Below are 26819 nucleotides of genomic sequence, written 5' to 3'. Positions count from 1 at the left end.
TTTGAATGGTGTCTGTGAGTATAACAGAACTCATATGGCAGGCAAAAAAACTAAGAATAAATTGAGTCAGGAAGTGGGAGAAATTAGAAATGTAGTTTTTTCTTTTGAATCCCTTGAAAAAACTACAATGACATGGTAGGTGCAACGTAAATCCTGACTCTTCCATTGGCTGTCAACAATCTTTAGGAGCTGCTTTTCATCCGTCATCTGTAACCGGGCAGAAAATTCTGTCTCGTTCAATCCCTGGCCAATCAGAGAACAGGTGTCTTATGACGCGCATCCACGTGACTTAGCTGTTGTTTTTATTTGTTCTTGTATGACTGAATACCTACAGCCCGGTTGTTAAATTATCCCCATTTTACGTAAAAAATACCCTAAATGATTGATTGGAAATATCGTTTGACGTGTTTCTTCAAACGGTAATGGAACTTTTTGTCCATTTCGTCTACGGATTTGTGTCCACGCCACATTGGCATGGTAACATGTAGTTCTGGACGGGTCAACAAAACGGACGTATTTTGGACATAAATGATGGACTTTTGCAGAACAAATGAACATTTGTTGTGGAAGTGGGAGCCCATCCGAGTGCATTCCGCCGAAGATCAGCAAAAGGTAAGTAAATATTTCCAACATATTGTTAGAGATTTGTCGACGCCGTGGTTGTAGGCTAACTGTATAGCTTAGCATTGAAGGCTAAGTTCTGTACTCAGAATATTGAACAATGCTGCTTTTTCCGTAACGTTATTTTGAAATCTGACAAAGTGGTTGCATAAAGGAGTAGATTATCTCTAATTCTTTAAATAATTGTTATCATTTTTTTTTCAACGTTTTATGAGTTCTTCCGTAAATTAAATCTGCCTTTTCACCATAAGTTATGGGGAGAAAACATTTTCTGAACGTCATGCACCAATGTAAAAATTGTTTTTTTGATATAAATATAAACTTGATCGAACAAAAAAATGCATGTATTGTCTAACATGATGTCCTAGGAGTGTCATCTGATGAAGATTGTCAAAGGTTAGTGCTTAATTTTAGCTGTATATCTGGTTTTGTGATGACTATCGTGCTTGGAAAATGGCTTTTTTTTAAAGAATTTTGCTGAGTTGCTATGCTAAAATAATCTAATGTTTTTCTTTCACCGTAAAGCCTTTTTGAAATAAGACAATGTGATTGGATTAACGAGTAGAGTATCTTTAAAATGCCGTATAATACTTGAATTTCAACATGATGTTTACAGTCATACCAACATGATGTTTACAGTCACACCAACATGATGTTTACAGTCACACCAACATGATGTTTACAGTCACACCAACATGATGTTTACAGTCACACCAACATGATGTTTACAGTCACACCAACATGATGTTTACAGTCATACCAACATGATGTATATCATACTTTATCAGTGTTTACAGTCATACCATGAAATGATCAGTTAACCTCTAGACTAGAAACACAGACAAATCACTTCAGGATGAAGATAAAAATACTATTGTAATATATTCCATTTAAACAAAGTTACTTACAGTCATGTGTGTATACATGTTATGTTTCTGTGGCCGTGGGAATTGAACCTACAACCCTGGCATTGTAAGCTCCATACCACAAGTAGCAGCAGAAAAAAAATGGTGGGGTAGTTCTTCTCTAAGGTCCAGACATGGTGGGGTAGTTCTGCTCTAAGGTCCAGATATGGTGGGGTAGTTCTGCTCTAAGGTCCAGACATGGTGGGGTAGTTCTGTTGTAAGGTCCAGACATGGTGGGGTAGTTCTGCTCTAAGGTCCAGACATGGTGGGGTAGTTCTGTTGTAAGGTCCAGACATGGTGGGGTAGTTCTGCTCTAAGGTCCAGACATGGTGGGGTAGTTCTGTTGTAAGGTCCAGACATGGTGGGGTAGTTCTGCTTTAAGGTCCAGACATGGTGGGGTAGTTCTGCTCTAAGGTCCAGACATGGTGGGGTAGTTCTGCTCTAAGGTCCAGACATGGTGGGGTAGTTCTGCTCTAAGGTCCAGACATGGTGGGGTGGTTCTGCTCTAAGGTCCAGACATGGTGGGGTAGTGCTGTTGTAAGGTCCAGACATGGTGGGGTAGTTCTGCTCTAAGGTCCAGACATGGTGGGGTAGTTCTGCTTTAAGGTCCAGACATGGTGGGGTGGTTCTGCTCTAAGGTCCAGACATGGTGGGGTAGTTCTGTTGTAAGGTCCAGACATGGTGGGGTAGTTCTGCTCTAAGGTCCAGACATGGTGGGGTAGTTCTGCTTTAAGGTCCAGCTGTTATTACAGAAATCATTTGAAACGTTATGCTACATTCAGGTGCTTCTTACTCTTGGATAATGATTTGACTTGAGGTGTCCTGTATAGAACTTTAGAGGGAGAGACATGGTGGGGTATAAACAGTAGAACTATGGAGAATGATTTGACTTGAGGTGTCCTGTATATACAGTGGAACTATAAAGCATGATTTGACTTGAGGTGTACTGTATAAACAGTAGAACTATAGAGAATGATTTGACTTGAGGTGTCCTGTATAAACAGTAGAACTATAGAGAATGATTTGACTTGAGGTGTCCTGTATAAACAGTATAACTAGAGAGATTGACTTGAGGTGTCCTGTATAAACAGTATAACTAGAGAGATTGACTTGAGGTGTCCTGTATAAACAGTATAACTAGAGAGATTGACTTGAGGTGTCCTGTATAAACAGTATAACTAGAGAGATTGACTTGAGGTGTCCTGTATAAACAGTAGAACTATGGAGAATGATTTGACTTGAGGTGTCCTGTATAAACAGTAGAACTATGGAGAATGATTTGACTTGAGGTGTCCTCTATATACAGTGGAACTATAAAGCATGATTTGACTTGAGGTGTACTGTATAAACAGTAGAACTATAGAGAATGATTTGACTTGAGGTGTCCTGTATAAACAGTATAACTAGAGAGATTGACTTGAGATGTCCTGTATAAACAGTAGAACTATGGAGAATGATTTGACTTGAGGTGTCCTGTATAAACAGTAGAACTAGAGAGAATGATTTGACCTGAGGTGTCCTGTATAAACCATATAACTATAGAGAATGATTTGACTTGAGGTGTCATGTATAGAACTATATAACTATAGAGAATGATTTGACTTGAGGTGTCCTGTATAGAACTATAGAACTATGGAGAATGATTTGACTTGAGGTGTCCTGTATAAACAGTAGAACAATAAGGTGAGGAGGTTTTAACTCCAACCCTGTTCCTGGAGAGATACCCCTCCTGGAGGTTTTATCTCCAACCCTGTTCCTGGAGAGATACCCCTCCTGCAGGTTTTAACTCCAACCCTGTTCCTGGAGAGATACCCCTCCTGGAGGTTTTATCTCCAACCCTGTTCCTGGAGAGATACCCCTCCTGGAGGTTTTATCTCCAACCCTGTTCCTGGAGAGATACCCCTCCTGGAGGTTTTATCTCGTTGATTCATTTATTCTGTTCTGTATTCCAGCCTCCTCCCACCAGCCTCCTCTGGTCACTTCTCCTGCCTGATGTGTGTGTGTGTGTGTGTGTGTGTGTGTGTGTGTGTGTGTGTGTGTGTGTGTGTGTGTGTGTGTGTGTGTGTGTAGTGTATGTGTGTCTGTTTCTACGGTGTGTGTGTGTGTCTGGTGTGTGTGTGTGTAGTGTGTCTAGGTAGAGAGAGAAACAGATGGCAGAGTCTCTGACGTCACACACACACTGCCATCACCATCAATCTCACACACACATACACACACGCACACACACTGCCATCACCATCAATCTCACACACGCACACACACTGCCATCACCATCAATCTCACACACACCGTAGACACACACACACACACACACACACACACACACACACACACACACACACACACACACACACACACTGCCATCACCATCAATCTCACACACACCGTAGACACAGACACACACTGCATATACACACACACACACACACACACACACACACACACACACACACACACACACACACACACACACACACACACACACACACACACACGTTGGTGGTGTCTGACCTGGGTCCACTCTGCTGACCCGTTGGTGGTGTCTGACCTGATCCACTCTGCTGACCCGTTGGTGGTGTCTGAACTGGGTCCACTCTGTTGACCTGTTGGTGGTGTCTGAACTGGGTCCACTCTGTTGACCCGTTGGTGGTGTCTGACCCGGGTCCACTCTGCTGACCCGTTGGTGGTGTCTGACCTGTTGATGGTGTCTGAACTGGTCCACTCTGCTGACCCGTTGGTGGTGTCTGACCTGGTCCACTCTGTTGACCCGTTGTTGGTGTCTGACCGGGTCCACTCTGTTGACCCGTTGGTGGTGTCTGACCTGGATCCACTCTGACCTGGTCCACTCTGTTGACTCGTTGGTGGTGTCTGACCTGGGTCCACTCTGTTGACCCGTTGGTGGTGTCTGACCCGTTGATGGTGTCTGACCTGGGTCCACTCTGCTGACCCGTTGGTGGTGTCTGACCTGGGTCTACTCTGCTGAGCCGTTGGTGGTGTCTGACCCGTTGGTGGTGTCTGACCTGGGTCCACTCTGTTGACCCATTGGTGGTGTCTGACCCGTTGATGGTGTCTGACCTAGTCCACTCTGCTGACCCATTGGTGGTGTCTGACCTGGTCCACTCTGCTGACCCGTTGGTGGTGTCTGACCTGGTCCACTCTGCTGACCCGTTGGTGGTGTCTGACCTGGTCCACTCTGCTGACCCGTTGGTGGTGTCTGACCCGTTGATGGTGTCTGACCTGGGTCCACTCTGACCTGGGTCCACTCTGCTGACCCGTTGGTGGTGTCTGACCCGTTGGTGGTGTCTGACCTGATCCACTCTGTTGACCCGTTGGTGGTGTCTGACCTGGGTCCACTCTGCTGACTCGTTGGTGGTGTCTGACCTGGGTCCACTCTGCTGACTCGTTGGTGGTGTCTGACCTGGTCCACTCTGCTGACCCGTTGGTGGTGTCTGACCCGGGTCCACTCTGCTGACCCATTGGTGGTGTCTGACCTGGGTCCACTCTGTTGACCCGTTGGTGGTGTCTGACCCGTTGATGGTGTCTGACCTGGTCCACTCTGCTGACCCGTTGGTGGTGTCTGACCTGGGTCCACTCTGCTGACCCATTGGTGGTGTCTGACCTGGTTCACTCTGCTGACCCGTTGGTGGTGTCTGACCTGGGTCCACTCTGCTGACCCGTTGGTGGTGTCTGACCCGTTGATGGTGTCTGACCTGGGTCCACTCTGACCTGGGTCCACTCTGCTGACCCGTTGGTTGTGTCTGACCCGTTGGTGGTGTCTGACCTGATCCACTCTGTTGATCCGTTGGTGGTGTCTGACCTGGGTCCACTCTGCTGACTCGTTGGTGGTGTCTGACCTGGGTCCACTCTGCTGACTCGTTGGTGGTGTCTGACCTGGTCCACTCTGCTGACCCGTTGGTGGTGTCTGACCCGGGTCCACTCTGCTGACCCGTTGGTGGTGTCTGACCTGGGTCCACTCTGTTGACCCGTTGGTGGTGTCTGACCTGGGTCCACTCTGCTGACCCGTTGGTGGTGTCTGACCTGGGTCCACTCTGTTGACCCGTTGGTGGTGTCTGACCTGGGTCCACTCTGCTGACCCGTTGGTGGTGTCTGACCTGGGTCCACACTGCTCACCCGTTGGTGGTGTCTGACCTGGGTCCACTCTGCTGACCCGTTGGTGGTGTCTGACCTGGTCCACTCTGCTGACCCTTTGGTGGTGTCTGACCTGGTCCACTCTGTTGACACGAGCTTCATGCGTGACCTCCAACACTCCATTACCTCCCAGCAGGTAGTGAGTCAGCGGGTTTCTCTGAGCACACATTAGCAGAGAGGTTTAATCATCTATTGACACAAAGACCCCCGATCTCTCTGTCTGTCTGTCTGTCTGTCTGTCTGTCTGTCTGTCTGTCTGTCTGTCTGTCTGTCTGTCTGTCTGTCTGTCTGTCTGTCTGTCTGTCTGTCTCTCTGTCTCTCTCTGTCTCTCTCTCTCTGTCTCTCTCCCCCTCCCTCCCTGTCTCTCTCTCTCTCTCTCTCTGTCTCTCTCTCGCTCTCGCTCTCTCTGTCTCTCTCTCGCTCTCGCTCTCGCTCTCTCTGTCTCGCTCTCTCTCTCTCGCTCTCTCTCTGCTCGTTCTCCATAGTGTCTGCAGCAGTGGTCAGGTGTAGGGTTAGTATACGGGTGTGTGTGAAGCATTTGGTCAGGTTTGGGGTTAGGTGTGTGTAGCCGAGGTCAGTAAGTTAGTGTGTGTGTTAAGTGTGTGTGTGTGGTCAGTGATGGCGTCCAACTCCACGACCCAGTTCTTTGCTCTGTCCCAGTCCTTCAGTATCTCTGACATCATCATCATCGCTGCTTACTTCCTGCTCAACGTAGCCGTCGGCATCTGGGTGAGACTTCTCTGATACTGTCTGTGAGACTTCTCTGATACTGTCTGTCTGTCTGTCTAACAATGTGTCTGTCTGTCTGTCTGTCTGTCTGTCTGTCTGTCTGTCTGTCTGTCTGTGTGTAACTACGGACCCCTGGTGTGTGTAACTATGGACCCCTGGTGTGTGTAACTACGGACCCCTGGTGTGTGTAACCGTGTGTAGCTATGGACCCCTAGTGTGTGTAACTACGGACCCCTGGTGTGTGTAACTACGGACCCCTGGTGTGTGTAACTGTGTGTAACTATGGACCCCTGGTGTGTGTAACTACGGACCCCTGGTGTGTGTAACTACGGACCCCTGGTGTGTGTAACTACGGACCCCTGGTGTGTGTAACTATGGACCCCTGGTGTGTGTAACTATGGACCCCTGGTGTGTGTAACTACGGACCCCTGGTGTGTGTAACTCTGTGTAACTACGGACCCCTGGTGTGTGTAACTACGGACCCCTGGTGTGTGTAACTACGGACCCCTGGTGTGTGTAACTATGGACCCCTGGTGTGTGTAACTATGGACCCCTGGTGTGTGTAACTATGGACCCCTGGTGTGTGTAACTACGGACCCCTGGTGTGTGTAACTGCGGACCCCTGGTGTGTGTAACTCTGTGTAACTACGGACCCCTGCTGTGTGTAACTACGGACCCCTGGTGTGTGTAACTACGGACCCCTGGTGTGTGTAACTCTGTGTAACTACGGACCCCTGGTGTGTGTAACTCTGTGTAACTACGGACCCCTTGTGTGTGTAACTACGGACCCCTGGTGTGTGTAACTGTGTGTAACTATGGACCCCTGGTGTGTGTAACTACGGACCCCTGGTGTGTGTAACTGTGTGTAACTACGGACCCCTGGTGTGTGTAACTACGGACCCCTGGTGTGTGTAACTATGGACCCCTAGTGTGTGTAACTACTGACCCCTGGTGTGTGTAACTGTGTGTAACTATGGACCCCTGGTGTGTGTAACTATGGACCTCTGGTGTGTGTAACTATGGACCCCTGGTGTGTGTAACTACAGACCCCTGGTGTGTGTAACTACGGACCCCTGGTGTGTGTAACGCTGTGTAACTATGGACCCCTGGTGTGTGTAACTACGGACCCCTGGTGTAACTACGGACCCTGGTGTGTGTAACTACGGACCCTGGTGTGTGTAACTACGGACCCCTGGTGTGTGTAACTACGGACCCCTGGTGTGTGTAACTACGGACCCCTGGTGTGTGTAACTGTGTGTAACTATGGACCCCTGGTGTGTGTAACTACGGACCCCTGGTGTGTGTAACTACGGACCCCTGGTGTGTGTAACTACGGACCCCTGGTGTGTGTAACTATGGACCCCTGGTGTGTGTAACTACGGACCCCTGGTGAGTGTAACTGCGGACCCCTGGTGTGTGTAACTCTGTTTAAATACGGACCCCTGGTGTGTGTAACTACGGACCCCTGGTGTGTGTAACTACGGACCCCTGGTGTGTGTAACTATGGACCCCTGGTGTGTGTAACTATGGACCCCTGGTGTGTGTAACTACGGACCCCTGGTGTGTGTAACTGCGGACCCCTGGTGTGTGTAACTCTGTGTAACTATGGACCCCTGGTGTGTGTAACTACGGACCCCTGGTGTGTGTAACTCTGTGTAACTACGGACCCCTGCTGTGTGTAACTACGGACCCCTGGTGTGTGTAACTACGGACCCCTGGTGTCTGTAACTCTGTGTAACTACGGACCCCTGGTGTGTGTAACTCTGTGTAACTACGGACCCCTGGTGTGTGTAACTACGGACCCCTGGTGTGTGTAACTACGGACCCCTGGTGTGTGTAACTCTGTGTAACTACGGACCCCTGGTGTGTGTAACTCTGCGTAACTACGGACCCCTGGTGTGTGTAACTACGGAGCCCTGGTGTGTGTAACTGTGTGTAACTATGGACCCCTGGTGTGTGTAACTATGGACCCCTGGTGTGTGTAACTGTGTGTAACTACGGACCCCTGGTGTGTGTAACTACGGACCCCTGGTGTGTGTAACTATGGACCCCTAGTGTGTGTAACTACTGACCCCTGGTGTGTGTAACTGTGTGTAACTATGGACCCCTGGTGTGTGTAACTATGGACCTCTGGTGTGTGTAACTATGGACCCCTGGTGTGTGTAACTACGGACCCCTGGTGTGTGTAACTACGGACCCCTGGTGTGTGTAACGCTGTGTAACTACGGACCCCTGGTGTGTGTAACTACGGACCCCTGGTGTAACTACGGACCCCTGGTGTGTGTAACTACGGACCCCTGGTGTGTGTAACTACAGACCCCTGGTGTGTGTAACTACGGACCCCTGGTGTGTGTAACTGTGTGTAACTATGGACCCCTGGTGTGTGTAACTACGGACCCCTGGTGTGTGTAACTACGGACCCCTGGTGTGTGTAACTATGGACCCCTGGTGTGTGTAACTACGGACCCCTGGTGTGTGTAACTGCGGACCCCTGGTGTGTGTAACTCTGTGTAACTATGGACCCCTGGTGTGTGTAACTACGGACCCCTGGTGTGTGTAACTACGGACCCCTGGTGTGTGTAACTACGGACCCCTGGTGTGTGTAACTGCGGACCCCTGGTGTGTGTAACTCTGTGTAACTATGGACCCCTGGTGTGTGTAACTACGGACCCCTGGTGTGTGTAACTCTGTGTAACTACGGACCCCTGGTGTGTGTAACTACGGACCCCTGGTGTGTGTAACTACGGACCCCTGGTGTGTGTAACTGTGTGTAACTATGGACCCCTGGTGTGTGTAACTATGGACCCCTGGTGTGTGTAACTACGGACCCCTGGTGTGTCTAACTGTGTGTAACTACGGACCCCTGGTGTGTGTTCCAGTCGTCCTGCAGGGTCAGCAGGAATACTCTGAGTGGATACTTCTTGGCTGGGAGGGACATGGCCTGGTGGCCGGTGAGTCTGATCTCAGCCTCCGTTACGTCGTCCGTTAATCTGAAACAGTCCTGCATTTCCTGTTGATCGGAGCCTCTCTGTTTACCGTGTGTGTGTGTGTGTGTGTGTGTGTGTGTGTGTGTGTGTGTGTGTGTGTGTAGATCGGAGCGTCTCTGTTTGCCAGCAGCGAGGGCTCTGGTCTGTTCATCGGTCTGGCTGGAACTGGTGCCGCTGGAGGAATCGCTGTAGCTGGCTTCGAGTGGAACGTAAGGACACACACACACACACACACACACACACACACAGTTACACACACACACAAACACACACACAGTTACACAACAACAAAAAAAACATTTATAAACAAAAATCGGCGTTGAGCTCCAATCACATCGCATCTAGAGAGAGACGTCATGATTGGTCCTGGCACACCAAAACAACGTGCCATGGGAAGGCTTCTCTCCAATCACATCGCATCTAGAGAGAGACGTCATGATTGGTCCTGGCGCACCAAAACAATGTGCCAAGGGAAGGCCCTCTCCAATCACATCTAGAGAGAGACGTCATGATTGGTCCTGGCACACCAAAACAACGTGTCAAGGGAAGGCTTCTCTCCAATCACATCTAGAGAGATACGTCATGATTGGTACTGGCACACCAAAACAACGTGTCAAGGGAAGGCTTCTCTCCAATCACATCGCATCTAGAGAGATACGTCATGATTGGTCCTGGCGCACCAAAACATTGTGCCAAGGGAAGGCTTCTCTCCAATCACATCGCATCTAGAGAGAGACGTCATGATTGGTCCTGGCGCACCAAAACAATGTGCCAAGGGAAGGCCCTCTCCAATCACATCTAGAGAGAGACGTCATGATTAGTCCTGGCACACCAAAACAACGTGCCAAGGGAAGGCTTCTCTCCAATCACATCGCATCTAGAGAGAGACGTCATTGACAGAAACAACTTGAATCGTTGCATCTCCTTGTGTTGTTGTCCTCCGGTGGCTGGCTAGCTAAACACGTAGCACGCAGACAGACAGAGCAACATAGGACCAACAGCGTGCAGACGGACCAGCAGCACGCAGACAGACAGAGCAACATAGGACCAGCAGCATGCAGACAGACAGAGCAACATAGGACCAGCAGCACGCAGACAGACAGAGCAACATAGGAACAGCAGCATGCAGACAGACAGAGCAGCATAGGACCAGCAGCATGCAGACAGACAGAGCAACATAGGACCAGCAGCATGCAGACAGACAGAGCAACATAGAACACACAGACAGACAGAGCAACATAGGACCAGCAGCATGCAGACAGATAGAGCAACATAGGACCAGCAGCATGCAGACAGACAGAGCAACATAGGACCAGCAGCATGCAGACAGACAGAGCAACATAGGACCAGCATCACGCAGACAGACAGAGCAACATAGGACCAGCAGCACGCAGACAGACAGAGCAACATAGGACCAGCAGCACGCAGACAGACAGAGCAACATAGGACCAGCAGCACGCAGACAGACAGAGCAACATAGGACCACCAGCATGCCGAAAGACAGAGCAACATAGGACCAGCAGCACGCAGACAGACAGAGCAACATAGGACCAGCAGCATGCAGACAGACAGAGCAACATAGGACCAGCAGCATGCAGACAGACAGAGCAACATAGGACCTGCAGCGCGCAGACAGACAGAGCAACATAGGACCAGCAGCAAGCAGACATACAGAGCAACATAGGACAGACAGACAGAGCAACATAGGACCAGCAGCATGCAGACAGACAGAGCAACATAGGACAGACAGACAGACAGACAGACAGACAGACAGACAGACAGACAGACAGACAGACAGAGCAACATAGGACACACAGACAGACAGAGCAACATAGGACCAGCAGCATGCAGACAGACAGAGCAACATAGGACCAGCAGCATGCAGACAGACAGAGCAACATAGAACACACAGACAGACAGAGCAACATAGGACCAGCAGCATGCAGACAGACAGAGCAACATAGGACCAGCAGCATGCAGACAGACAGAGCAACATAGGACCAGCAGCACGCAGACAGACAGAGCAACATAGGACCAGCAGCATGCAGACAGACAGAGCAGCATAGAACCAGCAGCATGCAGACAGACAGAGCAACATAGGACCAGCAGCACGCAGACAGACAGAGCAACATAGGACCAGCAGCACGCAGACAGACAGAGCAGCATAGGACATACAGACAGAGCAACATAGGACCAGCAGCATACAGACAGACAGAGCAACATAAGACAGACAGACAGACAGACAGAGCAACATAGGACCAGCAGCATGCAGACAGACAGTCAGACAGAGCAACATAAGACAGACAGACAGAGCAACATAGGACAAGCAGCATGTAGACAGACAGAGCAGCCTAGGACCAGCAGCATGCAGACAGACAGAGCAACATAGGACCAGCAGCATACAGACAGACAGAGCAACATAGGACCATCAGCAGGCAGACAGCCATACTGTCAGACAGAGCAACATAGGACCAGCAGCATGCAGACAGACAGAGCAGCACAGGACCAGCAGCATGCAGATAGACAGAGCAGCATAGGACCAGCAGACAGACAGAGCAGCCTAGGACCAGCAGCATGCAGACAGACAGAGCAACATAGGACCAGCAGCATACAGACAGACAGAGCAACATAGGACAAGCAGCATGCAGACAGACAGAGCAACATAGGACCAGCAGCATGGAGACAGACAGAGCAACGTAGGACCAGCAGCACGCAGACAGACTGAGCAACATAGGACACGCAGACAGACAGACAGACAGACAGACAGACAGACAGACAGACAGACAGACAGAGCAACATAGGACATGCAGACAGACAGACAGAGCAACATAGGACACGCAGACAGACAGACAGACAGAGCAACATAGGACCAGCAGCATGCAGACAGACAGACAGACAGTCAGACAGAGCAACATAAGACAGACAGACAGACAGACAGAGAGAGAAACATAGGACAATCAGCATGCAGACAGACAGAGCAACATAGGACCGGCAGCACACAGTCAGACAGAGCAACATAGGACCAGCAGCATGCAGACAGACAGAGCAGCATAGTACCAGCAGCATGCAGATAGACAGAGCAGCATAGGACCAGCAGACAGACAGAGCAGCCTAGGACCAGCAGCATGAAGACAGACAGAGCAACATAGGACCAGCAGCATACAGACAGACAGAGCAACATAGGACCAGCAGCAGCCAGACAGACAGACTGTCAGACAGAGCAACATAGGACCAGCAGCATGCAGACAGACAGAGCAGCATAGGACCAGCAGCATGCAGATAGACAGAGCAGCATAGGACCAGCAGACAGACAGAGCAACATAGGACCAGCAGCATGCAGACAGACAGAGCAACATAGGACCAGCAGCATACAGACAGACAGAGCAACATAGGACCAGCAGCACGCAGACAGACAGAGCAACATAGGTCCAGCAGCACGCAGACAGACAGAGCAACATAGGACCAGCAGCACGCAGACAGACAGAGCAACATAGGACAAGCAGCATGCAGACAGACAGAGCAACATAGGACCAGCAGCATGCAGACAGACAGAGCAACATAGGACCAGCAGCATGGAGACAGACAGAGCAACGTAGGACCAGCAGCACGCAGACAGACTGAGCAACATAGGACACGCAGAGAGACAGACAGACAGACAGACAGACAGAGCAACATAGGTCATGCAGACAGACAGACAGAGCAACATAGGACACGCAGACAGACAGAAAGACAGAGCAACATAGGACCAGCAGCATGCAGACAGACAGAGCAAAATAGGACACGCAGACAGATAGACAGAGCAACATAGGACACACAGACAGACAGACAGACAGAGCAACATAGGACACACAGACAGACAGACAAAGCAACATAGGACACGCAGACAGACAGACAGAGCAACATAGGACACACAGATAGACAGAGAGAGCAACATAGGACCAGCAGCACGCAGACAGACAGAGCAACATGGGACATGCAGATAGACAGAGCAACATAGGACCAGCAGCATGCAGACAGACAGAGCAACATAGGACCAGCAGCACGCAGACAGACAGAGCAACATAGGACCAGCAGCATGCAGTCAGACAGACAGACAGTCAGACAGAGCAACATAGGACCAGCAGCATGCAGACAGACAGAGAAACATAGGTCCATCAGCACGCAGACAGACAGACAGTCAGACAGAGCAACATAGGACCAGCAGCATGCAGACAGACAGAGCAGCATAGGACCAGCAGCATGCAGACAGACAGAGCAGCTAGGACCAGCAGCATGCAGACAGACAGAGCAGCATAGGACCAGCAGACAGACAGAGCAGCATAGGACCAGCAGCATGCAGACAGACAGAGCAACATAGGACCAGCAGCATACAGACAGACAGAGCAACATAGGACCAGCAGCATGCAGACAAACAGAGCAACATAGGACCAGCAGCATGCAGACAGACAGAGCAGCTAGGACCAGCAGCATGCAGACAGACAGAGCAGCATAGGACCAGCAGACAGACAGAGCAGCATAGGACCAGCAGCATGCAGACAGACAGAGCAACATAGGACCAGCAGCATACAGACAGACAGAGCAACATAGGACCAGCAGCACGCAGACATACAGAGCAACATAGGACCAGCAGCACACAGACAGACAGAGCAACATAGGACCAGCAGCATGCAGACAGACAGAGCAACATAGGACAGACAGACAGAGCAACATAGGACACGCAGACAGACAGAGCAACATAGGACAGACAGACAGAGCAACATAGGAAACACAGACAGACAGAGCAACATAGGACACGCAGACAGACAGACAGACAGACAGAGCAACATAGGACCAGCAGCACGCAGACAGACAGAGCAACATAGGACACACAGACAGACAGACAGAGCAACATAGGACCAGCAGCACGCAGACAGAAAGAGCAACATGGGACATGCAGACAGACAGAGCAACGTAGGACCAGCAGCATGCAGACAGACAGAGCAACATAGGACCAGCAGCACGCAGACAGACAGAGCAACATAGGACCAGCAGCATGCAGTCAGACAGACAGACAGTCAGACAGAGTAACATAGGACCAGCAGCATGCAGACAGACAGAGCAACATAGGACCAGCAGCACGCAGACAGACAGACAGTCAGACAGAGCAACATAGGACCAGCAGCATGCAGACAGACAGAGCAGCATAGGACCAGCAGCATGCAGACAGACAGAGCAACATAGGACCAGTAGCACGCAGACAGACAGAGCAACATAGGACCAGCAGCACGCAGACAGACAGAGCAACATAGGACCAGCAGCCCGCAGACAGACAGAACAACATAGGACCAGCAGCATGCAGACAGACAGAGCAACATAGGACCAGCAGCATGCAGACAGACATACAGACAGTCAGACAGTGCAACATAGGACAAGCAGCATGCAGACAGACAGAGCAACATAGGACCGGCAGCACGCAGACAGACAGACAGTCAGACAGAGCAACATAGGACCAGCAGCATGCAGACAGACAGAGCAGCATAGGACCAGCAGCATGCAGATAGACAGAGCAGCATAGCACCAGCAGACAGACAGAGCAGCCTAGGACACGCAGCACGCAGACAGACAGAGCAACATAGGACCAGCAGCACGCAGACAGACAGAGCAGCATAGGACCAGCAGACAGACAGAGCAACATAGGACCAGCAGCATGCAGACAGACAGAGCAACATAGGACCAGCAGCGTACAGACAGACAGAGCAACATAGGACCAGCAGCACGCAGACAGACAGAGCAACATAGGTCCAGCAGCACGCAGACAGACAGAGCAACATAGGACCAGCAGCACGCAGACAGACAGAGCAACATAGGACAAGCAGCATGCAGACAGACAGAGCAACATAGGACCAGCAGCATGCAGACAGACAGAGCAACATAGGACCAGCAGCATGGAGACAGACAGAGCAACGTAGGACCAGCAGCACGCAGACAGACTGAGCAACATAGGACACGCAGAGAGACAGACAGACAGACAGAGCAACATAGGTCATGCAGACAGACAGACAGAGCAACATAGGACACGCAGACAGACAGACAGACAGAGCAACATAGGACCAGCAGCATGCAGACAGACAGAGCAAAAAGGACACGCAGACAGACAGACAGACAGACAGAGCAACATAGGACACGCAGCACGCAGACAGACAGAGCAACATAGGACCAGCAGCACGCAGACAGACAGAGCAACATAGGACACACAGACAGACAGACAGAGCAACATAGGACCAGCAGCACGCAGACAGACAGAGCAACATGGGACATGCAGACAGACAGAGCAACGTAGGACCAGCAGCATGCAGACAGACAGAGCAACATAGGACCAGCAGCACGCAGACAGACAGAGCAACATAGGACCAGCAGCATGCAGTCAGACAGACAGACAGTCAGACAGAGTAACATAGGACCAGCAGCATGCAGACAGACAGAGCAACATAGGACCAGCAGCACGCAGACAGACAGACAGTCAGACAGAGCAACATAGGACCAGCAGCATGCAGACAGACAGAGCAGCATAGGACCAGCAGCATGCAGACAGACAGAGCAACATAGGACCAGCAGCACGCAGACAGACAGAGCAACATAGGACCAGCAGCACGCAGACAGACAGAGCAACATAGGACCAGCAGCCCGCAGACAGACAGAACAACATAGGACCAGCAGCATGCAGACAGACAGAGCAACATAGGACCAGCAGCATGCAGACAGACAGACAGACAGTCAGACAGTGCAACATAGGACAAGCAGCATGCAGACAGACAGAGCAACATAGGACCGGCAGCACGCAGACAGACAGACAGTCAGACAGAGCAACATAGGACCAGCAGCATGCAGACAGACAGAGCAGCATAGGACCAGCAGCATGCAGATAGACAGAGCAGCATTGCACCAGCAGACAGACAGAGCAGCCTAGGACACGCAGCACGCAGACAGACAGAGCAACATAGGACCAGCAGCACGCAGACAGACAGAGCAGCATAGGACCAGCAGACAGACAGAGCAACATAGGACCAGCAGCATGCAGACAGACAGAGCAACATAGGACCAGCAGCGTACAGACAGACAGAGCAACATAGGACCAGCAGCACGCAGACAGACAGAGCAACATAGGTCCAGCAGCACGCAGACAGACAGAGCAACATAGGACCAGCAGCACGCAGACAGACAGAGCAACATAGGACAAGCAGCATGCAGACAGACAGAGCAACATAGGACCAGCAGCATGCAGACAGACAGAGCAACATAGGACCAGCAGCATGGAGACAGACAGAGCAACGTAGGAACAGCAGCACGCAGACAGACTGAGCAACATAGGACACGCAGAGAGACAGACAGACAGACAGAGCAACATAGGTCATGCAGACAGACAGACAGAGCAACATAGGACACGCAGACAGACAGACAGACAGAGCAACATAGGACCAGCAGCATGCAGACAGACAGAGCAAAAAGGACACGCAGACAGATAGACAGAGCAACATAGGACACACAGACAGACAGACAGACAGAGCAACATAGGACACACAGACAGACAGACAAAGCAACATAGGACACGCAGACAGACAGACAGAGCAACATAGGACACACAGACAGACAGACAGAGCAACATAGGACCAGCAGCACGCAGACAGACAGAGCAACATGGGACATGCAGACAGACAGAGCAACATAGGACCAGCAGCATGCAGACAGACAGAGCAACATAGGACCAGCAGCACGCAGACAGACAGAGCAACATAGGACCAGCAGCATGCAGTCAGACAGACAAACAGTCAGACAGAGCAACATAGGACCAGCAGCATGCAGACAGACAGAGCAACATAGGTCCATCAGCACGCAGACAGACAGTCAGACAGAGCAACATAGGACCAGCAGCATGCAGACAGACAGAGCAGCATAGGACCAGCAGCATGCAGACAGACAGAGCAGCTAGGACCAGCAGCATGCAGACAGACAGAGCAGCATAGGACCAGCAGACAGACAGAGCAGCATAGGACCAGCAGCATGCAGACAGACAGAGCAACATAGGACCAGCAGCATACAGACAGACAGAGCAACATAGGACCAGCAGCATGCAGACAAACAGAGCAACATAGGACCAGCAGCATGCAGACAGACAGAGCAGCTAGGACCAGCAGCATGCAGACAGACAGAGCAGCATAGGACCAGCAGACAGACAGAGCAGCATAGGACCAGCAGCATGCAGACAGACAGAGCAACATAGGACCAGCAGCATACAGACAGACAGAGCAACATAGGACCAGCAGCACGCAGACATACAGAGCAACATAGGACCAGCAGCACACAGACAGACAGAGCAACATAGGACCAGCAGCATGCAGACAGACAGAGCAACATAGGACAGACAGACAGAGCAACATAGGACACGCAGACAGACAGAGCAACATAGGACAGACAGACAGAGCAACATAGGAAACACAGACAGACAGAGCAACATAGGACACGCAGACAGACAGACAGAGCAACATAGGACACGCAGCACGCAGACAGACAGAGCAACATAGGGCCAGCAGCACGCAGACAGACAGAGCAACATAGGACACACAGACAGACAGACAGAGCAACATAGGACCAGCAGCACGCAGACAGACAGAGCAACATGGGACATGCAGACAGACAGAGCAACGTAGGACCAGCAGCATGCAGACAGACAGAGCAACATAGGACCAGCAGCATGCAGTCAGACAGACAGTCAGACAGAGCAACATAGGACCAGCAGCATGCAGACAGACAGAGCAACATAGGACCAGCAGCACGCAGACAGACAGACAGACAGTCAGACAGAGCAACATAGGACCAGCAGCATGCAGACAGACAGAGCAGCATAGGACCAGCAGCATGCAGACAGACAGAGCAACATAGGACCAGCAGCACGCAGACAGACAGAGCAACATAGGACCAGCAGCACGCAGACAGACAGAGCAACATAGGACCAGCAGCCCGCAGACAGACAGAACAACATAGGACCAGCAGCATGCAGACAGACAGAGCAACATAGGACCAGCAGCATGCAGACAGACAGAGCAACATAGGACAGACAGACAGAGCAACATAGGACACACAGACAGACAGAGCAACATAGGACACGCAGACAGACAGACAGAGCAACATAGGAAACACAGACAGACAGAGCAACATAGGACACGCAGCACGCAGACAGACAGAGCAACATAGGACCAGTAGCACGCAGACAGACAGAGCAACATAGGACCAGCAGCATGCAGACAGACAGACAGACAGTCAGACAGTGCAACATAGGACAAGCAGCATGCAGACAGACAGAGCAACATAGGACCGGCAGCACGCAGACAGACAGACAGTCAGACAGAGCAACATAGGACCAGCAGCATGCAGACAGACAGAGCAGCATAGGACCAGCAGCATGCAGATAGACAGAGCAGCATAGCACCAGCAGACAGACAGAGCAGCCTAGGACACGCAGCACGCAGACAGACAGAGCAACATAGGACCAGCAGCACGAAGACAGACCGAGCAACATAGGACCAGCAGCACGCAGACAGACAGAGCAACATAGGACCAGCAGCACGCAGACAGACAGAGCAACATAGGACCAGCAGCACGCAGACAGACAGAGCAACATAGGACCAGCAGCATGGAGACAGACAGAGCAACGTAGGACCAGCAGCACGCAGACAGACTGAGCAACATAGGACATGCAGACAGACAGACAGAGCAACATAGTACACGCAGACAGACAGACAGACAGAGCAACATAGGACATGCAGACAGACAGACAGAGCAACATAGGACACGCAGACAGACAGACAGACAGACAGACAGACAGACAGACAGAGCAACATAGGACCAGCAGCATGCAGACAGACAGAGCAAAATAGGACACGCAGACAGACAGACAGACAGAGCAACATAGGACACACAGACAGACAGACAAAGCAACATAGGACACGCAGACAGACAGACAGAGCAACATAGGACACACAGACAGACAGACAGACAGAGCAACATAGGACCAGCAGCACGCAGACAGACAGAGCAACATGGGACATGCAGACAGACAGAGCAACGTAGGACCAGCAGCATGCAGACAGAAAGAGCAACATAGGACCAGCAGCACGCAGACAGACAGAGCAACATAGGACCAGCAGCACGCAGACAGATAGACAGTCAGACAAGGCAACATAGGACCAGCAGCATGCAGACAAACAGAGCAGCATAGGACCAGCAGCATGCAGACAGACAGAGCAGCTAGGACCAGCAGCATGCAGACAGAGCAGCATAGGACCAGCAGACAGACAGAGCATCTTAGGACCAGCAGCATGCAGACAGACAGAGCACCATAGGACCAGCAGTATACAGACAGACAGAGCAACATAGGACCAGCAGCATGCAGACAGACAGAGCAACATAGGACCAGCAGCACGCAGACAGACAGAGCAACATAGGACCAGCAGCATGCAGACAGACAGAGCAACATAGGACCAGCAGCATGCAGACAGACAGACAGTCAGACAGAGCAACATAGGACAAGCAGCATGCAGACAGACAGAGCAACATAGGACCAGCAGCACGCAGACAGACAGACAGTCAGACAGAGCAACATAGGACCAGCAGCATGCAGACAGACAGAGCAGCATAGGACCAGCAGCATGCAGACAGACAGAGCAGCATAGGACCAGCAGACAGACAGAGCAACATAGGACCAGCAGCACGCAGACAGACAGAGCAACATAGGACAGACAGACAGAGCAACATAGGACACACAGACAGACAGAGCAACATAGGACAAGCAGACAGACAGACAGACAGAGCAACATAGGAAACACAGACAGACAGAGAAATATAGGACACGCAGACAGACAGACAGAGCAACATAGGACACGCAGACAGACAGACAGACAGAGCAACATAGTACACGCAGACAGACAGAGCAACATAGGACCAGCAGCATACAGACAGACAGAGCAACATAGGACCAGCAGCACGCAGACATACAGAGCAACATAGGACCAGCAGCACACAGACAGACAGAGCAACATAGGACCAGCAGCATGCAGACAGACAGAGCAACATAGGACAGACAGACAGAGCAACATAGGACACGCAGACAGACAGAGCAACATAGGACAGACAGACAGAGCAACATAGGAAACACAGACAGACAGAGCAACATAGGACACGCAGACAGACAGACAGAGCAACATAGGACACGCAGCACGCAGACAGACAGAGCAACATAGGGCCAGCAGCACGCAGACAGACAGAGCAACATAGGACACACAGACAGACAGACAGAGCAACATAGGACCAGCAGCACGCAGACAGACAGAGCAACATGGGACATGCAGACAGACAGAGCAACGTAGGACCAGCAGCATGCAGACAGACAGAGCAACATAGGACCAGCAGCATGCAGTCAGACAGACAGTCAGACAGAGCAACATAGGACCAGCAGCATGCAGACAGACAGAGCAACATAGGACCAGCAGCACGCAGACAGACAGACAGACAGTCAGACAGAGCAACATAGGACCAGCAGCATGCAGACAGACAGAGCAGCATAGGACCAGCAGCATGCAGACAGACAGAGCAACATAGGACCAGCAGCACGCAGACAGACAGAGCAACATAGGACCAGCAGCACGCAGACAGACAGAGCAACATAGGACCAGCAGCCCGCAGACAGACAGAACAACATAGGACCAGCAGCATGCAGACAGACAGAGCAACATAGGACCAGCAGCATGCAGACAGACAGAGCAACATAGGACAGACAGACAGAGCAACATAGGACACACAGACAGACAGAGCAACATAGGACACGCAGACAGACAGACAGAGCAACATAGGAAACACAGACAGACAGAGCAACATAGGACACGCAGCACGCAGACAGACAGAGCAACATAGGACCAGTAGCACGCAGACAGACAGAGCAACATAGGACCAGCAGCATGCAGACAGACAGACAGACAGTCAGACAGTGCAACATAGGACAAGCAGCATGCAGACAGACAGAGCAACATAGGACCGGCAGCACGCAGACAGACAGACAGTCAGACAGAGCAACATAGGACCAGCAGCATGCAGACAGACAGAGCAGCATAGGACCAGCAGCATGCAGATAGACAGAGCAGCATAGCACCAGCAGACAGACAGAGCAGCCTAGGACACGCAGCACGCAGACAGACAGAGCAACATAGGACCAGCAGCACGAAGACAGACCGAGCAACATAGGACCAGCAGCACGCAGACAGACAGAGCAACATAGGACCAGCAGCACGCAGACAGACATAGCAACATAGGACCAGCAGCACGCAGACAGACAGAGCAACATAGGACCAGCAGCATGGAGACAGACAGAGCAACGTAGGACCAGCAGCACGCAGACAGACTGAGCAACATAGGACATGCAGACAGACAGACAGAGCAACATAGTACACGCAGACAGACAGACAGACAGAGCAACATAGGACATGCAGACAGACAGACAGAGCAACATAGGACACGCAGACAGACAGACAGACAGACAGACAGACAGACAGACAGAGCAACATAGGACCAGCAGCATGCAGACAGACAGAGCAAAATAGGACACGCAGACAGACAGACAGACAGAGCAACATAGGACACACAGACAGACAGACAAAGCAACATAGGACACGCAGACAGACAGACAGAGCAACATAGGACACACAGACAGACAGACAGACAGAGCAACATAGGACCAGCAGCACGCAGACAGACAGAGCAACATGGGACATGCAGACAGACAGAGCAACGTAGGACCAGCAGCATGCAGACAGAAAGAGCAACATAGGACCAGCAGCACGCAGACAGACAGAGCAACATAGGACCAGCAGCACGCAGACAGATAGACAGTCAGACAAGGCAACATAGGACCAGCAGCATGCAGACAAACAGAGCAGCATAGGACCAGCAGCATGCAGACAGACAGAGCAGCTAGGACCAGCAGCATGCAGACAGAGCAGCATAGGACCAGCAGACAGACAGAGCATCTTAGGACCAGCAGCATGCAGACAGACAGAGCACCATAGGACCAGCAGTATACAGACAGACAGAGCAACATAGGACCAGCAGCATGCAGACAGACAGAGCAACATAGGACCAGCAGCACGCAGACAGACAGAGCAACATAGGACCAGCAGCATGCAGACAGACAGAGCAACATAGGACCAGCAGCATGCAGACAGACAGACAGTCAGACAGAGCAACATAGGACAAGCAGCATGCAGACAGACAGAGCAACATAGGACCAGCAGCACGCAGACAGACAGACAGTCAGACAGAGCAACATAGGACCAGCAGCATGCAGACAGACAGAGCAGCATAGGACCAGCAGCATGCAGACAGACAGAGCAGCATAGGACCAGCAGACAGACAGAGCAACATAGGACCAGCAGCACGCAGACAGACAGAGCAACATAGGACAGACAGACAGAGCAACATAGGACACACAGACAGACAGAGCAACATAGGACAAGCAGACAGACAGACAGACAGAGCAACATAGGAAACACAGACAGACAGAGAAATATAGGACACGCAGACAGACAGACAGAGCAACATAGGACACGCAGACAGACAGACAGACAGAGCAACATAGTACACGCAGACAGACAGAGCAACATAGGACCAGCAGCACGCAGACAGACAGAGCAACATAGGACACACAGACAGACTGACAGAGCAACATAGGACCAGCAGCACGCAGACAGACAGAGCAACATGGGACATGCAGACAGACAGAGCAACGTAGGACCAGCAGCATGCAGACAGACAGAGCAACATAGGACCAGCAGCACGCAGACAGACAGAGCAACATAGGACCAGCAGCATGCAGTCAGACAGACAGACAGTCAGACAGAGCAACATAGGACCAGCAGCATGCAGACAGACAGAGCAACATAGGACCAGCAGCAAGCAGACAGACAGACAGACAGTCAGACAGAGCAACATAGGACCAGCAGCATGCAGACAGACAGAGCAGCATAGGACCAGCAGCATGCAGACAGACAGAGCAACATAGGACCAGCAGCACGCAGACAGACAGAGCAACATAGGACCAGCAGCACGCAGACAGACAGAGCAACATAGGACCAGCAGCCCGCAGACAGACAGAGCAACATAGGACCAGCAGCCCGCAGACAGACAGAGCAACATAGGACCAGCAGCATGCAGACAGACAGAGCAACATAGGACCAGCAGCACGCAGACAGACAGAGCAACATAGGACACGCAGACAGACAGACAGAGCAACATAGGACACGCAGCACGCAGACAGACAGAGCAACATAGGACCAGCAGCACGCAGACACAGAGCAACATAGGACCAGCAGCACGCAGACAGACAGAGCAACATAGGACCAGCAGCACGCAGACAGACAGACAGTCAGACAGAGCAACATAGGACCAGCAGCATGCAGACAGACAGAGCAGCATAGGACCAGCAGCATGCAGACAGACAGAGCAGCATAGGACCAGCAGACAGACAGAGCAACGTAGGACCAGCAGCACGCAGACAGACAGAGCAACATAGGACAGACAGACAGAGCAACATAGGACACACAGACAGACAGACAGAGCAACATAGGACAAGCAGACAGACAGACAGAGCAACATAGGACACACAGACAGACAGAGAAATATAGGACACGCAGACAGACAGACAGACAGAGCAACATAGGACACGCAGACAGACAGACAGACAGAGCAACATAGTACACGCAGACAGACAGAGCAACATAGGACCCACAGCACGCAGACAGACAGAGCAACATAGGACAGATAGACAGACAGAGCAACATAGGACCAGCAGCACGCAGACAGACAGAGCAACATAGGACCAGCAGCACGCAGACAGACAGAGCAACATAGGACCAGCAGCACGCAGACAGACAGAGCAACGTAGGACCAGCAGCATGCAGACAGACAGTCAGAGAGAGCAACATAGAACCAGCAGCATGCAGACAGACAGAGCAGCATAGGACCAGCAGCTTGCAAACAGACAGAGCAGCATAGGACCAGCAGACAGACAGAGCAGCATAGGACCAGCAGCATGCAAGCAGACAGAGCAACATAGGACAGACAGACAGAGCAACATAGGACACACAGACAGACAGACAGAGCAACATAGGACAAGCAGACAGACAGACAGACAGAGCAACATAGGAAACACAGACAGACAGAGAAATATAGGACACGCAGACAGACAGACAGAGCAACATAGGACACGCAGACAGACAGACAGACAGAGCAACATAGTACACGCAGACAGACAGAGCAACATAGGACCAGCAGCACTCAGACAGACAGACAGTCAGACAGAGCAACATAGGACCAGCAGCATGCAGACAGACAGAGCAGCATAGGACCAGCAGCATGCAGACAGACAGAGCAGCATAGGACCAGCAGACAGACAGAGCAACGTAGGACCAGCAGCACGCAGACAGACAGAGCAACATAGGACAGACAGACAGAGCAACATAGGAAACACAGACAGACAGAGAAATATAGGACACGCAGACAGACAGACAGAGCAACATAGGACACGCAGACAGACAGACAGACAGACAGAGCAACATAGTACACGCAGACAGACAGAGCAACATAGGACCAGCAGCATGCAGACAGACAGAGCAACATAGGACAGATAGACAGACAGAGCAACATAGGACCAGCAGCACGCAGACAGACAGAGCAACATAGGACCAGCAGCACGCAGACAGACAGAGCAACATAGGACCAGCAGCACGCAGACAGACAGAGCAACGTAGGACCAGCAGCATGCAGACAGACAGTCAGAGAGAGCAACATAGAACCAGCAGCATGCAGACAGACAGAGCAGCATAGGACCAGCAGCTTGCAAACAGACAGAGCAGCATAGGACCAGCAGACAGACAGAGCAGCATAGGACCAGCAGCATGCAAGCAGACAGAGCAACATAGGACCAGCAGCATACAGACAGACAGAGCAAAATAAGACCAGCAGCACGCAGACAGACAGAGCAACATAGGACCAACAGCACGCAGACAGACAGAAAAACATAGGACAAGCAGCACGTAGACAGACAGAGCAACATAGGACCAGCAGCACCCAGACAGACAGAGCAACATAGGACCAGCAGCAAGCAGACAGACAGAGCAACATAGGACAAGCAGCATGCAGACAGACAGAGCAACATAGGACCAGCAGCACGCAGACAGACAGAGCAACATAGGACCAGCAGCACGCAGACAGACAGAGCAACATAGGACCAGCAGCACGCAAACAGACAGACAGTCAGACAGAGCAACATAGGACGAGCAGCATGCAGACAGACAGAGCAGCATAGGACCAGCAGCATGCAGACAGACAGAGCAGCATAGGACCAGCAGCATGCAGACAGACAGAGCAGCATAGGGCTAGCAGACTGACAGACCAACGTAGGACCAGCAGCACGCAGACAGACAGAGCAACATAGGACAGACAGACAGAGCACCATAAGACACACAGACAGACAGACAGAGCAACATGGGACCAGCAGTATGCAGACAGAAAGAGCAACATAGGACCAGCAGCATGCAGACAGAGCAAAATAGGACATGCAGACAGACAGACAGAGCAACATAGGACACGCAGATAGACAGACAGAGCAACATAGGACACACAGACAGACAGACAGAGCAACATGGGACACGCAGACAGACAGACAGAGCAACATAGGACATGCAGACAGACAGAGCAACATAGGACACGCAGACAGACAGACAAAGCAACATAGGACACGCAGACAGATAGAGCAACATAGGACACGCAGACAGACAGACAGAGCAACATAGGACCAGCAGCACGTAAACAGACAGAGCAACATGGGACCAGCAGCACGCAGACAGACAGAGCAACATAGGACCAGCAGCACTCAGACAGACAGACAGTCAGACAGAGCAACATAGGACCAGCAGCATGCAGACAGACAGAGCAGCATAGGACCAGCAGCATGCAGACAGACAGAGCAGCATAGGACCAGCAGACAGACAGAGCAACGTAGGACCAGCAGCACGCAGACAGACAGAGCAACATAGGACAGACAGACAGAGCAACATAGGAAACACAGACAGACAGAGAAATATAGGACACGCAGACAGACAGACAGAGCAACATAGGACACGCAGACAGACAGACAGACAGACAGAGCAACATAGTACACGCAGACAGACAGAGCAACATAGGACCAGCAGCATGCAGACAGACAGAGCAACATAGGACAGATAGACAGACAGAGCAACATAGGACCAGCAGCACGCAGACAGACAGAGCAACATAGGACCAGCAGCACGCAGACAGACAGAGCAACATAGGACCAGCAGCACGCAGACAGACAGAGCAACGTAGG

At 51.4% G+C, this 26819-nt stretch overlaps 1 protein-coding gene across 5 annotated transcripts in view; it reads left to right on the top strand.

Annotated features, from left to right (window-relative positions):
- The first annotated feature begins 5985 nt into the window (after positions 1–5985).
- Positions 5986–26819, top strand: part of slc5a10 (solute carrier family 5 member 10) — a 525088-nt gene continuing 504254 nt past the window's right edge. For 2 of the 5 annotated variants that reach the window (XM_045690472.1, XM_045690471.1), the window contains exons 1-3: positions 5986–6404; positions 9284–9355; positions 9496–9600. In XM_045690472.1, the coding sequence (XP_045546428.1) occupies positions 6294–6404; positions 9284–9355; positions 9496–9600 (288 nt within the window). In that variant the 5' untranslated portion in view covers positions 5986–6293. The remainder of the gene's footprint in view (positions 6405–9283; positions 9356–9495; positions 9601–26819) is intronic. The other 3 variants (XM_045690474.1, XM_045690475.1, XM_045690473.1) reach the window with 3 other exon arrangements.

The sequence above is a fragment of the Salmo salar genome, chromosome ssa12 (genome assembly GCF_905237065.1).
Source record: "Salmo salar chromosome ssa12, Ssal_v3.1, whole genome shotgun sequence".
NCBI classification, from domain to species: domain Eukaryota; kingdom Metazoa; phylum Chordata; class Actinopteri; order Salmoniformes; family Salmonidae; genus Salmo; species Salmo salar.
Note: the sequence above shows the minus strand (reverse complement) of the source record. Positions and strands in the feature narration are given on the sequence as shown.